General features: G+C 44.3%; 1 protein-coding gene across 4 annotated transcripts in view; it reads left to right on the forward strand.

Annotated features, from left to right (window-relative positions):
• The window catches only part of VWC2L (von Willebrand factor C domain containing 2 like), a 52,789-nt gene that overhangs the window by 788 nt on the left and 31,024 nt on the right, over nucleotides 1-20,977 (forward strand). For 3 of the 4 annotated variants that reach the window (XM_033010724.2, XM_033010726.2, XM_033010725.2), the window contains exon 2: nucleotides 2,134-2,600. In XM_033010724.2, the coding sequence (XP_032866615.1) occupies nucleotides 2,190-2,600 (411 nt within the window). In that variant the 5' untranslated portion in view covers nucleotides 2,134-2,189. Of the gene's footprint in view, nucleotides 1-2; nucleotides 2,601-20,977 lie in introns of those variants that run through there. The other variant, XM_042783834.1, reaches the window with a different exon arrangement.

A 20,977-nucleotide genomic window follows, 5' to 3' on the forward strand; every position in this document is an offset into this window, starting at 1 on the left:
GTAAATTATTCACTTGGGGTGAGGGAAGGCGGATGGAAACGTTTTGCTCGGAGACTTACCTACAATCCTGGCTTCTCTCATAGTGAGAAATTATGAGAAAGTTCAGCTGTAAACTAATTCTGAGCTGAGCAGCATTTGTTTACTTGTTGAAATCTGCCCGTGCAAGACGTCTGCAGTCTGTCTGATTTCCAGCATCGCCGCTGAGCCGAGCGCTTGGGAGTTGCTGTGGGACATCTCAGATGCTGTAGCAAAATACAGTGGTCTTATTTATGATCTTTGGAGAACTTTTCCTTTATAATTTGGAGAGCTTCCTCATCAAACTTCAACAAATTCTCCCAATTGTTTCACATTTCCTCAGATATGAATTACTTCATTAGCTCCTGCTTTTCTTTCCCCCCCTAAATTTAGCCCACCAGTCTGCAATGTTGCAACCTACCTGTAGCATTTAGGTGGGTGAGATTTTCTGCTCTATAGATACGTAAAGCAGCCGTATCTGCATGAATCACTTGATTTCCAAACAGCATGTTACAATAGATACTGCTGATAGTAGTAACAGGGTACATAGTCCTTGTGATGGAAACGTAGCTAGTACTTCAATTAAGAAGATATCTTTTGAATTCGATAAAGCTTGTGTAATATCCGGTGTCTCCCTCTGTTGTGGCTTTGGAAAAACTGCTTTGTCAACAGGATCCCTTAGCTGCTTCTCTAGGATTAAAGCTTTTTCCTCCTGCTGCTGCTCTTTTTTTCTTCAATTACGGGAGAATTAATTGCTGACCACCTGCAGTCCAGCAAAAATCCCAATACATAAAAATTATCTCCCGGAGGGGTGGAGGGGGAGTACGTGTTTGCCTGCGTGTATAGGTTAATGCATGTTTGTGTATACTGTGTGTAACTGTGTGTGCACACTGTGGGAACGGAGGAGGAGAAGGAATCACACACACACACACACACACACACACACACACGGCCCATTTTTGGTGCGGGCCGGCAGCCACCTCCAGCGTTCCTCACTCCACGTCGTGCTGCTAATTTCATCTCATTTAAAAGTTTCCCGTAACACTTTGCCCGGTTCCCTGAAGAGAGGTCAGGAACCATTTTGCGGCCGGGGTGGCGCTGGCTGTGGGCGGCTGGGCGGGCAGGACACCGCGCCGGTGGCAGGGACGTGGCACGGCGGGCAGCCAACAGCACACCCGCGCCACGCACGGAGCCTTCGCCCGCCGCTGGCTCTCCCCGGGGGCCGGGCAACCCTCCTCTGCCTCGCCGGGTCCGTCCTCGGCTCGGCCGCTTCCGCAGAGCTCTCCAAAGGTCGGGCCGTGCCGCATCGCTCCCGAAGTTTTAGAAAGGCTCCAGCTGAATCAGGCAAACCCGTTGCAGCGGCTCCGGGCATTATGCAGGCGTTTAACATCCTGCTGTCTGCGTTTCTCCCTGGGAATTACTGAAATGCTGAATAATGGAGCAAGGGGAATTGCATCTTTGCTTCTGTCGGGATTATACGTACCTGCTGCAGGCTGGGCTGTGGTGGTAGCCCAGGTAGTCCCTCTTCAGAAATGCCATATATAAAATTCTGTATTATTCTACCCCTTGCAGACCAAGTATAACCAGCACCATCTTTCATACTGGACGCAGATCTACCTACAGATTATGCTTTTCTCGTTTTTCAACTCAAGGTTCCCACCTCAGTTGAATGAAGTGGGCTGCGCACCGTACGTAGCACAGAGGGACAGTGGCCACAGCGGGAGGTTAAGAGCACGCTTACACGCGGGTTCAGATCCCTCTGAGCTGCCCACCACCATGCAGTTTCAGGCAGCTAGTTTAATTTCTGGTGCATCAGAAAACTCAACTGCACGAATGAGGAAAGTAAAAATTAGGTGATTCTGGGAGACACCGTTTCTGCAGAGACATTTTGTGAGCATATGCTTCCAGGCGTGTGTGTCTAATTTATGTATTTCATATGCTTTATTCTCTCTCTAACAATAGTTGAGAGGAGGCTTAATTCCAACGAAGCGGTGATAGTTATCTGTGTGGTGTGAAAGCACTGATTTATTCTTGGGTGCTGGTTGAGACTATGGCCTTTATAAGTCAATATTCCTTAGAGTTTTGAGTTTACTCTCACTTAAAAATATTTGTTTTCAGACCACAACACTGGTCTCCCTATGGAATCAGCTGTTTCCATCTGGCATTGAGATCCCATGGAGAAGCTGAGGAGGGGAATGGCTCTTCATATCCATGAAGCCTGGATACTTCTGTTTGTAATCCCTGCTTTGGTCACTCCAGCTGCCATCAATCATGAAGACTACCCCGCCGATGAAGGGGACCAGACCTCCAGTAATGACAATCTGATCTTTGATGACTACCGAGGGAAGGGCTGTGTGGATGACAGTGGCTTTGTGTACAAACTGGGAGAACGTTTTTTCCCGGGACATTCCAACTGTCCCTGTGTCTGTACTGAGGATGGACCTGTTTGCGATCAACCAGAATGCCCTAAAATCCACCCAAAGTGTACAAAAGTGGAACACAATGGATGCTGTCCAGAATGCAAAGAAGTGAAAAACTTTTGTGAATATCATGGGAAAAATTACAAAATCTTGGAGGAATTTAAGGTATGAAACCCTTTCTTCAGTATTTAATATTAATATGCTGTAGGAATTGTATTTCTGTTGGGGATTCGAGGCACTTGGTATTTGTTTACTTCTGCTAACTGATGCTAAAGCTGAAGTCCTTTTTAGCTGTGATGCAGGTCTGGCTAATGTAAAAGCTGCCACCTCCCCCCTTATGTGCACTCACCGAGGGCCAGCGGTCAGTCAGAAGCCCCCGTGTGAAATGGCAGCCCTCTGAATCCGCTACTGTGGGCAACCTCCCTCTTTGCTCACAGCATGAATCAGGTTGGAGCGTGTAGAAATGGTGGTAAACAAATACTGAGTGCTATTTAAGAACCCCTTTTCCAATTTCGGTAGCAAAAATTGATGGCATGGTACTGAGAGTTATTACTCATAACTGTATGAGAATGCGAGTAAGTAGATTGCAAGCTATAGTTAATATTTTCATTTCAACTGTGATAAGTCTGGCTAGAATGGCAGAAGATTAATTCCTAGGCAGATGACCATCTCAAGTAATGAGAAGTATGGGGTTTTAATTGTAATGGTTAAGTTCCTATTAGGAATGTTGTAAAGAAATCCTTCTGGAATGTATCTTAAAAATAAGACCAGGTTTTCAAAAACCATCACCCTTGACGCAGCCTGCATCTCTCGTTCCAGTGAGTTTGACTGCATGTTGTCAGTTCTAAGGAAAGTAGCGTTTCACAATGAAGAACAGGGTCTGTAAAGGGAGTAGGTATACAGAAGTTTGTTCTCCCAGGTCACGTGCCTTTAAGATTCATTCCTCCCTAATTAACGACAGCGTACAACTCTTGATGGCTGTATGCCCAATCTCATTATAAACTTTCCAATTAATTTTCTTCTCTGATAATGAAAATACTTCTCTATAGGTCTGTGTACTTCGCAGGTTCTCGGTAACACAGATCACAATTTTCTCTTTCCCAGATACTGTAATTTTCAGTGAAGGTAGGACTTAGTTCCTTTCTTCTATCATGTACTGTTTATGTTCATCTTTTTCTGTCCCTCTGTAACTGCAGTCACTCAGTATGGGCAAGACAGTTTAATGTCATAGACATAAGGCAAAACAAATATATGAGGAACATCTCCTTGAGGGCCATCCTAATCAACCCCGTTCTCTGCTTTGCTTTGCTGAGGAACATGAGGACATTGATCTCATGAACTGCTTAAGTAACAGTTTCTTCTTGCCCTAGGAAGGCCCAGCCCGATTTGGTCCCACAATCATGCTTCAGTGATCCCATTTTGAACTGCTGTGTTGTCGGGTGGTGAAATGTCCCACCGAGGTGTAATTCCGATACGTGGTCAGGTTATTATGTGAGAGTTGTAAGGACTCTTTTTGGAGAGATTTCAGGAAGGAGAAAGTTACAAGGACTCTTCCTGAAGAGATTTCAGTGGGAGAATAATGAGATGGATCTTCTCATTAAAATATCTTTTGCACGTGAATGAAGTACAAAAGTACTATTCACTTTTCCCGAAATACATAATTGAACCTGATAACTGCTTAAAGGATAGAGAAACAGAATTTAGGGAAGAAAGCCTATTAGAGAGATTTGGAGCAGTCTGGTTCACTGTTTGCTGTGTTCAAAAACTGTGGGGTGTTGCATGGAAAGCAAAGTTCCAGTATTCTGTGAGAAACACAGAGTAGATGGTGGCACACCACTCACGCACATGGCAATCTTCAGTCCAGGGCTAGTGTGAGATCCTTCAGACTTAATTTAGTTGATGTTTGAGCTTTTAACCTGGACGTGTGTTTTGCTGAGAGCTTGATACCTTGTGGAGTAGGGCAGAAACCATTTTTTTTTTTTAAATCTTTGTGTTTACCTAGAATAAATAGTGAAATTCTTTTTTTTCCTCTCAATAGTGGAAGAGATTCAGGCAATGGAAGATTACTGTGCACTTCCAGGGGTGTTTTGGGGGGGAAAAAAAGGAGCATCTGTGACCTATGACTTTATAAATGCTATAGGAAAGACAGAAATTCATGATGCAGGAAACTGCTGCTATGAAGTGAAACCTTGACATCATTGAAGAATCCAGGCATTTTGCTGTTTACTTCAACAGAACAAAGATTTTACCTGCTAACTCCACAGATGGAATTCTGAGCAGTTCATCGGTTTTGCAGGCCCTGAGCTCTGCTCTTCCCTCATCCTCTTGAATTCATGTGGTCTGCAAACTTTCTTAAGTCCATTCCACGCACACTGAGGTCAAAGAGGAGAGGCTTTCTCCAGTTGTTCTGACTCAAAACCAGACTGCTTGCAGTGGAATCGGAGGCACTGTTTTATGTGGGCTCATAACCCTTTCACCCACTTGATTTACTTTTGGTAATATATAGGTTCCAAATCATCATCCATAGGAGTGCTTGGTACTGTTTAGTTACAGCGGAAATTATCCAATGTGTAAAAACCTTTTACAAGTGTGTGTTTGTGGGGGTGTGTGGGTGGGTGGGTGTGTGCCAGGACTGACTCATCTTGTAGAAATTTCAACTGTCTGATCTTTCACAAATTAGGATTATTCTTTTCCTCTAGGAAATTTTTTTCTCTAGGATATCAACATCTGTGAGAGGTTTCCATTTGGGAGAATTTTCCTGTCTTGTTTCTAGATTTCTGTTTAGGTTTGGGTTGAGAAACCTAAATGTGATTTACTCTTTTTTTTGTCTTACCACTCAGAGTAACCATGACTATCTCAGGGTAAAGGAGTAGTTACAAAGGCCCATTGCCTGAATATTAGCTTTCTTGTAGCGAACTCATCTTGTACCTCTGATTTTTTTTACTCGTAACAATTATAAGCACAAAATATAAACATGACAGCAAGCCATCTAGCTTAGACAGCTGTCCAAATGTTTATGCTTGTGCCCTTAAATCATTAACATGTACAAATGAGATGCTGAACTGAAGTTCAATTGTAAAGCTAAACCCATTAGTAGTTCTTCTTGTATCCTTTTGTAAAACCTTGTGTCCCTGACAGATGGTTTAGTAACCCCATGTAGCATCTTCATAGCTCTGTTACGGGTCCTGGGAGATCTCTGTGGGTTTGGAGCCCCAGCTGCCCATACGGAGCCTGCCTTATCCCCTTGGTTTGCCTGGAACTTATCCCCAGCTTCGGCTGAGGCTGCAGTTCCACCCGGAAACCCTTGCAGAAAAGGTCAGCGTGGTCCCTAATGTGAATCAAGATCCGACCGAAATGTGTTTAATATGTAGATTGCTGCCTAGTGTTCAGGATTTTGACTCCTGTGGAGCAATACGCAGGAGAAAGGGGAAGTCTGGTGGCTTTTACTGGGATCCCTGTATTTCTTTTCCAACCTCCTTTTCCACTGCTCGTCAGCCTCAAATCTGGTCTCTCGGGTCTCCTCCAGTCCCTCTCGGAGGCAAACGCGGGGTGACGGGCAGCTGCGGTCTCTGCAGGGAAGGTGTGAAGGATGCTGCAAGTCTCAGGCAGTCTTTCCATTTTCTCCAGAGAGAACTGGCAGGGACTCTCAGGGTCACTTAGTAGCTTGATTTTTCTCCCACGCATCAGCCGTGTTTTGATTTCAGTCCTGGAGGTTAAGGTTGGAGTCCCAGGTGCTCTGAGCTCGGCTGTACTAGCAGAAATCTTTCAGGGAGGTTGTTAACCCTCCCCTTTCTTCCCAGAGAGAGAAAACAAACAAATAACAACTCAGAGAGCGTCTCGGTTATTGTAAGTACACACGCTTGTGTTTTAAATGAATGTTCCCAGACAGCAGCTTATGTAAACTTAAGGAGACAGTGTACCGCCAGCGTGATGGATGTTCATTGGCAGCTTATGGAGAAATCGTGCAAATGTCAATGAGACAACAGTTTTCTTAAGTGCTGATTAGTTTTTACTCTCCTGCATAACTTACTGGCAGAAAAGCACATGCCTACCCAGATTTGAGAAATGCGATTTACAGCATGGTTTAAGGTACATTTGTAGCCACATTTAGGAGCCGTTTGAAAAGGATTAGGTTGTCAGTTTGAAAAGTCCATAATCACTTCTCAACTTGCTAGGTCTCTCATCACCCAATATAGGCATATCTAGAGTGACTTTCTTTCTGTGGACTCATATGAATTTGTAGCAAAATACAGTTGCTGGGAAATGAATGATGGGTTCACAAGAGACTGTCAAGCTGACATCTTGAAACACTCTTCATTTTAGACCCTACAGGCAGGAATTGCTCCCTGTCCCTGCAGAAGAGTGAGTCCCAGTGACATGGATTTTGGTGGCATGGTGCCATCCTTCTCAAAGTCAATGGCAGAAATTTTCTAGCCACAGACATTAAGATACCTCCATTTGCCTGGCAGGACATTGGGTGGGTTATCCTTGGGTGGGAAAACGAGAGGTTTTGGCATCACAACTTGGCCTTCCTGGTAATATTCAGGTCAGAAGAGCAGCTTCGACCTGCAGTTGTGAACTTGAGCTTGGAGACAGCTCTGAACATCAAGGGTCTTTTCTGGGTGCTCTTCAGTGGCCACTCTGCTTTCTGCCAAGCACAGAGCTGCAGTTTCTTCCAGCCATTGGCTCTGCCAATGCGTAACCTCTGCTGCTGCCTTTCACCTGCCTGCCCTTCCCAGTGACTTCTTCACTTCCTTGTCCTCTCTCCTTCCACCTTCACTTCTCCCAAATCCATCCTCGCTCAAAAAGTCCCCGGATGATGCCCAGATGTTTGTCCCTTACATGGAGAACAGGTGTGGAAGGATGTGAGAAAAACCCTTGCTCCTGGGCAGGCCTCTGCACTGTGGGGGAAAAAAAAAAAAAAAAAAAAAAAAAAAAAGAAGAAGAAATAAAAAACACAAACAAACAAACAAACAAAAAAAAAAAAAAAAAAAAGGAAAAGGGGAAATTTTAGCTTCATTCTAGGACAAAATCTTCACTGACTTGAAAAGAGCCAGGATTCCACTGCTGGAGTTCTACTTTATTTTTCTTTTCCGTGTTTCTTGCCACTATATGTTAAGTTCATTGCTTTGTTTTGTCTACAAATCATCTGTAATCCTTCAGCTAGGGCTTCTGTATCTCACTGACTTTATATCTTCTTGAGCAGCACTTTGCACAGTAGGGTTCACAGCTCTAGCAGGGATCTTCAGGGTATAATCAGAATCCAAAATAAATGAGGGACTATATAAGCATAGCATTATCATATACTAATTCTCATCTCATTATGGAAACCTTTACTTCAGAACAGTGGCACCTCCTTCTCCTTTGTTAACGCTCTTTAAAAATTTTAAATTAATTGTGTTTTTATTAATGCAATTATCTCAATATAACTTAACAAAGAAAGACCTGTCATCAAAAGGCGTTAGCAAGTGCAAGAGTGTATTCTGCTGCTATCCCAGCATCTCTCAGTCCCGGAAATACAGTGTGACAATTCTGCCACTGAAGAAAAAGAGGCAGTGAAACCAAAAAGTGATTCCCCACCCCCAGAACCATGCCAGAAATAGAGATTAAGTGGTGCAAACTACAGCCTTGCTCTGACTACAAGTTACCCAGCCTGGGAATGCGACCTTATCAAATACGAACGAAACATTTGGGATGTTCCCGGAGCATTACTGATGGGATGCTGCTGTTAGGTGAGAACCAAGAGTGTGTTGCAGCCCTGGGTTGAAGGGGAAGGGGTTTGGGGCGGGGGGGGAAGTGTGGAGGTGTCCGGTGCCGGGGGGGTGCAGTGGGCTGCTCTGAGAGTCCCTCGGCCCTGCCCGGGTGTATTGAACTGTCCAGCTGCAGGTTTGGACTGTGGATGCTGCGGTTTATGGCAGCGTGAGAGAACAGAGGTACAACACCTTAAATCTAAGGAGCATCCTTAGGCTGCTAGAAAAACAAAACAAAGCTGCTTTACAGACTTTTCTCCTCTGTTACATGAGCGTTCTGTTTCCTGGTGAATCTTGGAAAGCACTCAAATCATGGCAAGCTAATCATTGCAAGAACTGGCATTATTAAAACCTTTTGGTAGTATACTAAGCCAGTCATCCCAATCACTAGTAGTTTTGTAGATCTTTGCTCATGAATTCCAAGAAACTGATTACTAACCCAAGGCAGTATGGGGCCCCGATTTTAATATTGGCATTTCTCTCTCCAGGATGTGTTCAGAAGGGTTTTTTTCTACTATGACTCAAACAAATAGGGCTTTTTTTTTTTTTTTTTTTTTTTTTCCTCATGTGTTCTGCAATTTCACGTACGGCTAGAAAATCATAATACAAAAGAAATTTCAATAACGTGCCTGTGCTTTAATAAAAGGAGCCATGAACAATGCCAGCTCTGAAGATAGCATACAGCCATTGAAATCAGACAGGGGAAACAGAACATCAGTCAGATGGAAAAGTACGATTTATTATCTTGCTCCTGGCAAAATTACAGTGACAATGTCTATGCAAAGGAATCTGAAATTACTGACTTACTGTATTTCTGTCATAATTTGTACCAAAAAACCATGCTAAAATAGATAGGCATGTCACATATTGATCTATAGTGATAGCTATTTTTTAAATTATGTTATGTACTTAGCTGCTGATTCTATAACATATATATTACATTAAGCACAAGTATATTATTACAGCAGGTGAGAGAAGATGGGCTGCATTCAGAATTTGGCTACAAAAAATCCATGCTGTTGTTTTCCCCAAGTCACAGTAGTACATGGAGGCCCCAGGCACTCAGAGCTCGGTGGCACCATGACAGCTACACACATGCTCTCTCAAAGCTCCCCATTGAAATAGATGAGACCCAAAACCTGAGCATCAGCATGATTCCAAATCACCGGGACTTCAGCTCAAGCCCCTGTGTTTTAAACACAGTGCACTGGTGTGGGAGCACAGTGCAGAATTTGGCCTGTATGTGCAAGCCCAAGGGAATGGTATTTTTCCAGTAAATATGACACAAGAATTAACATGTGCCCAGAATTTGTGCCGCCAAAGCTGTGGCTGGGCTTTCAGATATTCGCTCCAGGAAATAGCCCATCAGCTCTGCTTGCCTCCAGAATTGGGGGCTGTCCAGAGAGCTACTGAAAGAGAGGAGATATCTGCGTAGCCGGAGAAGAGGCTTTGGCACTTCCACTCCCCTCCATTGCTGCTGGAGCCGTGCTGTTAAGAAAATGGGATCTGTAGTACATGCAACTGTTATCAGCTCCTTCCAAGAGTGGTGAAATCGAGTCTGAGGCTTTATTATCGTGCCAGTCAATGCTCAGCGGGGCCAAGGAGAGAAGTGGTCATCCGTTGGCTCTCCCAGGCTATGTCCACCTCTGTCACCCAAGACGTTTCCGAGGCCTGGTGAGTGTGAGGTCCTCAGGTCATCAGCTTGCAAAGAAGGATGTTGTCTGTAGAAATGTTGACAGATCATCGGGGAGAAGTTTTTTAGACAACCAGTTCCTAGCAGAGCGAGGGGAAGTGCAGGTGTGTTTGTTGCTACTGGAATGTGCTTTATGCAGAATTACATTCATTAAAAATAATGCTCAATTAGCTAATCATCCTAGTTATTGTTTTTAAGACTATAATTAGATAAGTCACGCAGTGACAATTCTCGGTCTCGTTGCAAAATAAAAATACATGTAGTATTAGGCTTCCTTACTCTTTGTTCTGTGGTTCAGAAGTAATTGTTTGGGAATTATAATAAAGTCGGTATGCTTGGAGGAGCATTAGGGTTTGAAGCAGCTCTTCACATCAGGGAATCTCTCTGTTTGTTAACTGTGGTCATCCCAGGCAGGAAAACCTTTCTGACTGAGGGTTAACCCAGTGTGCTCCCTGTGTTAGCAGGCCCTAGTGTATTCTCTCATCACAGATAACCTATTCAAACCCGTTTTCATTTCGCATCATTCCCACCTTGTGCTCATAACCAAATGTGCTGACATCCCCTGAGAGGCAGAAACCTCCTGGGCCCTGCTGGCTTCTCTCCTGAGGGTCTAAGCAATGGCAGCTGGATACAAGGGGCAGGTGGGAGAATTTGGAAAACGCCGCCTCCGTAGTGCCAGCTAGTAAAGAGCTGCTTTATTCTGTGGGGCAGGTTCTCCATGGATCGCAAGTGTCCCACTGGGATGTTACACTGGTGTAAAGTTCTGTACTAGTCAGGTACACCTCGGTGGAATTTGCATGATGCTGACCTGAGATAAGAATTTGCCCGAGGGAGCTCCCATGAAGTCTAATTCACATTTCCAGCTGCCAGAAAGTAAAAAGTGAGGCTAGGTTATCAAAAAAGTACAGATAATGGAGAATGAGAGAGAAAAAGCAACCAGGAACAAGTCAGTATTTGATGTGACGTGTTTGCCCCTCTCCCACCTCTCAGCATGCAATGGAAACAGGACCAGTGTCGAAGCCCAGGAGCAAAGGAAACCAAAACCACAGCCAACCCGGGCAGACACGTGATGTTAACCCACTGGTACAACCACAGCTGGCTGCTAGACAGGACACGGCCTTGAAGCAGGGCTTGGAGCCAGCGAAGGAGAAGGGGATGTGTGTGCAGATGTAATCGTGGGTGCTCAGCACCCTTGAGCTCCTGTACCCTCAGCAACGTAAAGGAAAAAAGCAAGTTATCTCCTCACTGCTCCTTGGACGTAGACTTGGGTTCAGCCACCATGTCTTTCCTCAGGAGGAGAAAAAGGCGATACGGCAACGACAGAGCGTGTTAATGGAGATCAGTAATGAGCCGTTGTCTCCAGCTCCGACCCTGGAGGGAACCCTGAGCTCAGCGGAGGTGAGCAAGAGCAGAGCATTCAGGAGGGAGCCGCTCCTTTTGGGGGGGAAGGAGGGAACAAATTGGTGTGCCCGTGGGACGCAGGAGCTCTTGCTGCAGCAGCAGGGGGTGGGACCGGCTTCCCTTCGGGCACAAGAGGTGCAAAACCGTGGGAAACTCTGCGGCTGAGGGTGATACAGCGCTGAAATCTGCAGTGTGGGGCCTACTGCAAGAGGGGCTCACGCCTTCCCTTGAGGGCCACCACCCTGCCGGGAGGCACCTGCCAGGGTGATTATTTCCCGCTGCCCCAGCTGCGTCTCCAGACAAAGCGGACTGACTCCAAAGGTTGCCTTCAGTTCGGCCAAGCTGCCATCATCTGGGTATCTTGTGAGTAAAGGAGTCACAGGGCCAAATCCATCACTGGTCTGAATCTACCTGGCCTGTACTGTGGCTGTGGAAGGTGCAGCTGACGATTCGGACAGAAAGCTGCAGGAGAAGGAATGGGACCAAGATCCAGATCTCCTCCTCAGTGACGGCCGGTTGTGTTATTCCTACCTCCTTAATACAAATTCAGTATTTCATCAGTACCTAGAGCTGATCTCGCCACCTTTTCCCACCTTTCGACGTGAATGAAGAAGGAAACAGCAGATTCAGGTATAGGGAAAGCACATGTAAAAGGGATCACGTTTCTCCCCACGCCCTTGGTTCCTTCCCCCTTGCCCCAGGAGGCTTTGTCCTAGATGAGTCTCCTTCGTCGCAAGAGCTGACAGGGAGGGAATGGAGAGCCAGAAGCTGCCAGCTGGGTTTGCTTTCCCTGTTGATATTAAAAGGAGCTTAACAAATGTGAAGCGCAAGCAAAACATTTTGTCTGTGTCCGAACGGGGCTGAGCATCGCGCGTTGGAGGCACAGTCCCATCTGTCATATCTGTAACCTTTCAAAAGGAGTCCCGTTCCCTGTGCACTGGGCATGTCTGAACTGAAAAACTATTGTAATAGAGTCATAAAAATTATCACCAAAGTAATAGAGAACTCCAGTCCCCTCAGCCCCAGGGTAGGTGAGGTGCAACTATTGTAAGGAATAAAATGAGACATACATCAAAACAAAGAGAGCGTTCTTATGAAATAAGTGCAAAGTCATGTTGTTACAGAAAGCTCTGCTGCTGCTCTCGGGAGAGAAAAGCAACCACGAGACTGCAGATACACAGCTCCTGTGGAAAAAGGGCCAGGGCTTGGCTCATGGTTGTCTCTCCCTCCCTACCTAATGGAGGAGTCACTCTCCAGATCCAGATGTGGTTCCAGGAGCATTTTAAACCCATGAAGTTGTGTGGCACGTAGCAAATATATGAGTACAAAGCTCCTAATGCCATCACAATCCTGGATCATCAGATGTGGGCCCAGGATACCCACAGTGAGGCACACCATCTGTGCTTCTCTCTGGTTCACTGATCTGTAGTAGCTCCTCAGGAATTTTTGCAAAAGGATGGAAAGGATTATGTTGTTTCCAGGTAAGGACAGGCATGGTTTGGGGCTGAGAGGAGGAGAGGCATACATGACCTGGCGAGGTTACAGCATTTTTATGTCTTTTCATCTCCAGAATCTAACCTGGTCACCATCCTGTTGGAGAGACTCTTGTAGCTGTGAACAGGCAAGCAGCAGTTAGGAGTAACTAAAATGGAGCTTTGTCTGGAAAGCTGCAGCATCTGTAGGCTAAGAAAATAAGCAAATCATCTTCAACTTCTTTGTGATGGGGCTGCTTTGAGTATAGGATGGAGTCACCATTTATAGAAAATGTTTTCAGTAATGTATTTGTCCTTTCAGCCGAGTGAGAAATTTGTCACTTCATTTCAGTCTTACATTAGTAATGCCTCTGTGTGTCTTGGGGGGGTCCCTTAGAAATCTCAGCATCCACTTCTGCTGCTTCTTGGAAGCCAGCTCCTTTTTTCAGCTGATCTGCAGTATGGTGCAAGCATTTTTCAATTTTTGGATGGCGCAGTTCATTTGTATTGCTAGTGCTCCATGTAAGTAGGATACAGCTCCAGTTTTTCACTGCAAATAAATTATCTAATGACTTGGTAGTTTTTTCCTGTTGCAAAATCATTTGCAACCTGATGGCATTTTCAGTGATTGTACTCGTCTATAATCACTCACCAGATTGGTTTTTTGAGCAACTTTCCACCTATGGAAAATCCAAGTCATTATGGTTTCTGTAGCATAATTGATACTGTGTCTCCACTAGCTGGACTGAGGATTTTTATTTTTTTTAAGTCAGTGAAAAAATGAGTGAAATTTTTTGCCCTGTGCAAGTTGTTGTATTGGCACACACACGCACACACAAAAAAAAGAGCAATTTACCAAAATGTTAACACAATTTAAATGGTTCTTTATGCGCTGATAGTAGTAAAGGCAAAGTGAGCAGCCCAGAAGAGAAATGGGATGATTTCAGTCTCACCTTCAGGTGGGACTCTCTAGCTAGCCTGTTCTCTGCAGTTTGGCACCTGCAGAATTTCTCAGTTGAAAGCTTTCTCTGAACTTTCCTGCAATCTTCTGCTAATCTGCCTGAGATCACAGGCAATTTCAATAACAATGGAAATGATTCTAATTTCAACTCCAGGAGTATCTTCGATGAATGCTATCCCAGTTTCTTTTTTATTCATCTCCCCTGGTTTATGACTTCCCACCTCAGCCATAATGCGGAAACCATTTTTGCCTCTGATTTTATTCATCAGCTCCTTTTTAACTTTCTTCCCGTTCTTGCTTCCTACCAATAAATTCACCACCTGAAACTGTACCTACAAAAATCATTTCCATCAGAATTGCCATTGTCCTTAGTGTCATTAAAAGTTACAGCTACTCTTAAGATGTAAGTGCCCAATTTGACAGACTTCGCTTTACATCGCTCTGCTTTTCCTGCTGTTTTATCTGCACAGAGCAGGATGCTATCAGTCGAGCCTGTGTCTGTGGGGAGGCTGCATGTGATTATCCATAACAGTGCTGGCACACAGTCTCTTGAAAATGGAAAAATGGAGCGGTTGGCTGCAGCAATAGTTTTCAGCTTTCCTTCCCTCAGAGTCCAGCACTTGCAGGGGATGGAACACATGCAGTCCTTCCAGGGACATGTAGGCAAGAGGTGCATGTGGGTATAGTGGATCCATATCTATGGCAAGGTACTGACAAATGTGTGCAGAAGTACCAGATTAGATTCATTGCATTCAAAACAGCCTTGACATCAGTAGAAATGGAGATGATGGCATCTCCTTCTCTTGAAGGGGTTTGCGCTTCCTTTTCTAACATGTTCTCAGAGTGGAAGGAGAGCATTGCAGCTCCATATTCAGTAAAATCACCATGAAAAGCACTTTTTTCCTTTGCAGTATAATCCAGAAAAGGCATATACTTATTCCTGATTTCTTTTTTGGTGTTTAAAGGAGGTGGGAGCTAACACGCCTGATTGAGGTTTGCAGTGATATCAAGAGTCCTGGCACCTGCTCTGCATTTGCTCTGGTGTGGTAAATCCTTGGGTTTCCACAGGACTCAGAAAACAAGCCCACTGGCTTAATTTCTTGTTTATACACCACTTCAAATTCTGGTCTATCAAGCAGATTTCTCCAGTCATTCTGCCCATTTTGTAAATATAGCCATTTGACTGTGAAAAACATCACAGGCCTCAATAGGAGGTCAATTCAGTGGAAAGTCTTCTAACTTGTGCAGCCCCTTCCTGGTGATCAGTATGTGTCTATTGTAACATGATTAAATGGTTGTAAACACTTACATGAAGCTTTTCTATTTCCTTCCTCAAAATAAATGTCAAGTATTTATGATATAATAGTTGTAAAGTTTGTATTGCTCTGTAGTTGTTAGCTAGTAGCTGTGTATGGGTAAAGGGCTGTTGTACAATAGGCAGCATGAGGATGTGATCCTGATCGTGACCACTTCATGGGACTTTGTCAATGAGATGAAGTCTTTGAGTATGGGATTATGGGACATCCTTGTACAGATACCCTCCTACAGCTCAGCTGGAGAGTGTGGGAAGGAGGGGAAAGAGGGCAGCCCAATAAATCCTGACAACTGCATCTCAGAATAGGTGACTAGAAGGCAATTGCAAGAATTTGCAGTAGCTTTAAGCAGCCTGTATGATAGCTCCAAACCTTCTTCCTTCAGGCTGAAAACTCAGGTACAAAGGAAGTACCAAGCAATTCAGTCTTTTATTGAAAAGGTAAGGAGAGGTCCAAAGTCTCAGGAAGGGGCTGTGCTAAACATGCCTGAAGCAAGTCAGGAGCTGGCATCTAAATTAGCAGAGCAGGAAGTCTCAAGGATTAACAGGTCTGTTTACAGTTTGTTTTAATGATGTAAGACCCACTAGCTCCTGAAATACTTAGGTGCCAAATAACGCTTCGCTCCCAGAAGGCTGCTTGGAAAACAGGCGCTGTTTTCCCATCTCCTGGAGGGGAATGAGCCTTAAACCTCGAGTCTGAATGAAGCCATCTGGATTTATCACAGCTGATCACAGCAAACTGCAGCCTTAAAACTTGGTCTGAGATCTGCTCTGAGCTGGGTGACAGCCCCCATATAGGAGCGAAGTGAGTGCACTTGGAAACCACGGTTAGCCTGGTGAATGTGACAGCAGAGCAAAAACTGAGGAAATTTGCTTTTGATTGACAGAACAAACCAGTAAAGAAGTATCCATCAGATGACATCTTCGGAGTTTTTCATTTGTCTTAGGTAAATCACTCCTTTTCCACCTCTCTAGAGATGTTTGTGTAGAAGCAGTCAAGAGTGATTGACAAGCGGACGTATAGACAGAGCAATCTTTATTAGAGGCAGGGAAGAGGAGGGCTGCAGTATAATGTTTCATATATATGTGTATATGCTTCCTCCGTTCACTCAAGGAGAATACTTACTACTCACTAAGAAGCTTTTGCAGAGCAATCTACATGTTATAGAAAAGTCTTTCATGTGTTTGAGGCAGCAGAGAGGTGGCTTAGGGTGCTGTAGTTGTGGATAAGGCATGAGCTAAGGGTGAAATACAGTTAAGGTTCAGTAAGTATTTGGAACAAGAAAATTTCTATGACTGAATGAGATGGCTCAGATGCACTCAAGCTTAGGTCTCGCAGAAGCTTCTTGCAAGATCATGCCTAAAAACCTGTAAGTTTTGTGTATGGGTTATTTGTGTATACTGGCTGCCTTGGTCTAAAAAAAATGTTTGATTCAGATCTCTTCAGCTGTAGAAAAGCATAAAAGAGTAGATTTAGACACTGAGTTTTGAATTCCATTTTCCATTTTCTTTTCTCCATTTCTCTCTTATGTTTGGGAAGAATTAGTATTTTAGACTATTTTCCCAAATAACTGTTTGATCATGCATCTCTCTGTCCACCAGTCCTTCTGGATGATTTGAGGGCCTGCTGGAGCCCTCAAGTGTAGACCTCCCAGAGATACGAAATTTCTGTGGTTTTATGAAACCTAGTAGCTGACTAAAGAAGGACCCATATGGTGCCCAACTGTATGAGAAAGGGAGCCCCTTATCTCTGTGAGGAGTATCTGGATAATGTTAGCAACCATAATTCCTACATGTACTGGCATTTGCTTTTCCTAAAGAGGGTGAAAATGGTGGGGGCTGGTATGTATGGGAGCGAAAGTGAAGATTAGGAGATATGGTATCCACATCTTGTTTGGCTTCCTGATTTCCCCTGCTCAGGGTGCATCTTGGTTTTCATTCTGTTTCCTTTGCTCCCTTTTTCATTTGTTTGTTTTTATCGTCTATCAAGTTTATCATTATGTGCTCACGCACATAAAATCTTTATTAGCCGTGCGTATTCTCTATTCTCTGTTTTAATTTTCCTTCCTTCTTTCTTTGTTAACAAACTCTGCTGATAGCAGATGTTTCCCATTTGACAGCACCTGAGACTAAGGTTTTCCAGCCGCGCAACTGAATGAGTGCTGGCTCCTTCCCCTGGCCACCCCGCTGTGTGGGATGGGACCATCCCCTGGTAGAAGCAGGGGAGGAACCTGCCCTCCGGCCAAAACTGGGGTCACAGTGCTCCTTGAGGTCAATAGGACAGAAGAGAAATAGAAGTTGGGCCGTGGTCTTCGGTGTGGTTATAAACAGGGGTGTTCAGGGTCCACATCCTTGTGCTTGTTTGGTCTCTTTGAAGCGACTGGCCAAAGGAAAGGTGAATCAGGATCAGTGCTGAAACTGAGAAGGTCCTTTGTGCTCTGTGTTCCACCTCATCTGCTCTCAAAAGCCCTGGAATGGTGGATAGATGTTGGCCACATCTGCTTCCCACCAACTTGGTTTGACGTGACCTGTGCACTGACAACAACCAATGTCAGAGAACGTATCTCCTCCCTAGTTCTGAGGGTTTGTGCTCTCACCCCCGTTGTAAGTGAAAATCGGGTAAAAAGAATTTCACATGCTTTGCACCAGTTTTCCTAAGTCAAAATTCTATATTGATACCTTCTACAAAAGGACCCGGTTTCTCCTCTGGTTTTAATGGTAGCTCCATTTCTTAAAACATATCTTGAACAGTAACGGACCGTGCAATTGTGTGGGCATGTATCCGTGTTGTTGCTGGGCACCATGCACACCCTTTCCTTTGGGACAATGGTGGAAGAATGTTTTTGCAGCAACATCTCTTGAAATCCTTCCTAACAAATCCTTCCCTAGTGAGTTTTCTAAGAGATTATTCTGCCTTGGACAGGGGGAGTGAATAAATCATCTTCTGGCCCAAGCCTTTTATGATCCTGTAATCTTAACACGTTTTCTAGAATATCAGTTTAAGGGACACCAATAAAGCATTTGCACAGTCCACGTGGGAAAGGCATAGCTTCTGATTTGTGTCCTCTCTCCTTCATACTTCAGAAACCCTTTCTATTCTTTTCGACCTTGTTTTTCAGTAGGGATGAGAGTTTCTTTTCAGGCATTGATGTTACCTGGTGTTTGAACTTCAGTGGCTACAAAAGTGCAAACCACCCCTCTTCCATGGGGATGAATCTTTAAATAGAGATTCTGGGACTTAAGAAATTTGACAGAGCTGCCTGGTGGATCCTGTGAAGTGCTCCTCATCATGAGCAGGACTTGCACTGGGAGCGCCACTGACCACAGGAGAGTAACTGCTGTGACCTGGAGAAAAGTAAGAGCAAATAAGGTAGATGGAAGAATCAGGAAACAAAATTTGGGGGCATCTTTCACCAGCTCAGCGTTCTTCATTGGTTCCTAGTGTGTCATTTTGCCCCTTGGTCTACATAATGCCTATGTAAATAATAGAGGACTTTTGTGGCCAGTTTCCCATAGTTGTTCCTCAAAATGGGTAACTCCAGGGAAATTAATAGCAGGGATGCAGAGCATACAAACAACGGTAAAAAGATGCTCAATCAATGTGCTTGGGGAAAAGTCCTTTCTGAAAGGGCAGGGGTTTGTAAACCAGATCCCAAAGCACATCCCATGGGAGAAAGCACCTCGACATTCACAGAATCGGTGGACAGGAGGGCTGGAGTCATCCATGGGGCTGAACGTCTGGGGAAGAGCCACAGTAAGGGGCACTGGCAATTGAACAAAATAGTCAGATGGAGGAAGATCCTAGAGGCAAGACCAAGTACCTCGAACTTGATAAGATGGGGAAGAGGAGGTGGCTGAGAAAAGTCTTGCCATCCATGCCAAAGCAGCCTTTGCATTTGCTGGCTGCTCGTTCCTTGTACCGCCGAGGCGTGCTTTCCTTCTTGCCTGTGGCTCTTCCCTCCTGAAAAGCTGCTTTCAGTGTCAAGCAACATCATGGTTTATTACAGTGTCATTTTCAGGTTATACCAACAATGCAAAAGCAAAAGATGTGTTATGTCATGTCTCATTTACTCAGTCGCAGAATCGTTGAGGGGCGTCTTCTACTTGTGCTCATCATCTTTAAGCCTGGGCTCAGCTAAGTTCTTGGGCTGCAGTCCTGGAAACACGCCACGTATTTCTTAGCATTGCAGCCACTGTAGTAGTGAAGATGGGGACAAGTCCTGAAGGATATGTCAGTGAAAGCCTCCACAAATCACAAGATCTAATTCTACTGCTCTATATAATTAGCGATTAAAATGAGTAAAAACAAAGCAGCAATTTTCTTATTGATCCCTCAGCAAATAGTTCTGTCTATTTTCTTCTGTATTGTTTCTTCTTATTAAATAGCCTTGAATAAGAAATGTCAGTCAAATGAATTTAGATTCCTGGTACTTTCAGACAGAAATCAAAGCAGGATTGAATGAGGAAAGATAATTAGAGAGAGGAATTCCACCTCCACAGACTTCTCCCCTTGCTCAAGGAGTGCTGATTTTATCTAAATTGCCAAAGCCGTGAGCAAATGAGAGGTGATGGGAATTATAGACTGCAGATGCTGAGACAAAGCAAGGGAAGCTTTAATTAGTGCATTTTAAGGTAGAAATGAATTTCCTGGGAATAAATTATTTGACTCAAGACATATGGAGCTTCTTAGAGGTGAGCTGAAAAGCTTTTTACCTGCCAGAACCAGGGCTCACAGGTTGTATCTGTCATGTAGAAATGAGGGACGCATCACGGAGGTCTGAAACACGCAGGGGATGAATCCTTCTTTCCTTTGTATCTCACTTTTTTTTTTTTTTTTTTTTTTTTTTAATATGGAGCAATTCTCATTGCTGCAGATTCCCACCAATGCAAAAAAAAGCAAATTTTTTTCCAATACCCATGTTTACTCATTCAAGTGCTAGTGGTGGACCTACTGTTGCTGAGGAATTGGGAGTTACGTATTAAACCTACAGCTACTGAAAGGAAGTTATTTTCCTTTCAAATTCTCTTATTCTCCTTTCTTAGCTCTGTTTTCATCATTCCGTCACACTTGCACACACGTAAGGACACTGGGAAACTTAAAACACTGACCTTTCTATTTTTCAAGAGACTTCCACAGCTTTTCAAAGGGTGAGAAAGTGACAACTCTCTACTGTTTGGAGGTAGATAGAGATTCCTGTTTGAACTGATGGAGCTGAAACGAAACCATTTAGCTGGGTGCTTTAATCTAAAACTCCCTGACTTCAGCAGAATTATTCAGGCTCTGAATTATTTACATACTCTGCGTGAGGCAGTTGCTCACAAACGTTGTTGAAACAGGCAGGAGTGGGGCCAGGGCCAGATCTAACGGTTATGCTATGGGAGTGCTTACAGCCCCCTGGTGCAAGTGCTGCACAAACACAGGATAAACTGTTTTTGCCCCTCCAAGAGCAGCTTTATTCCCCTCTGCTCTGGAGAGCAGGAATGAAAGCACATTGAGAGGCTGGCGGATGGACAGGCCACCCCAGCAGCACCTTTGCAACAGCTTGGCCTTTGCTGTCAGTGCTGGTTTCCATGAGGTACGAGTATGACCTGGAAAATCACCCTGTCCTCCCTTCCTGGGATGAACCACCGCTCGTGATCTTCCCAAAATCCTGCTCTGCTCCCAGCCAGATGTGTAAGATAACAACAGGTAGGGAGAGCAGAGGTATGAAGCTTCAGCTCGGTCTTTTTGACAAAATGACCTAAATTCTCATGAAAAAAAAAACCAAAAAAAAAAAAAACCCACACCCTCTTTGGGAAAACAAGTATCACACTCGCTGGTTTTTCTAATGTTCTGGTTGCCTGTTTCAGATGTTGCTATTTTGTCCTATAGGTTCATTTGTATTACCCATGATGAATGAATGCGGTCAAGAGGTATTGAACGCTGATGTGTTTATCTTATGGCAAGATAGAA

Source organism: Tyto alba, unplaced genomic scaffold (genome assembly GCF_018691265.1).
Source record: "Tyto alba isolate M040663 unplaced genomic scaffold, T.alba_DEE_v4.0 Super-Scaffold_7, whole genome shotgun sequence".
NCBI lineage: Eukaryota > Metazoa > Chordata > Aves > Strigiformes > Tytonidae > Tyto > Tyto alba.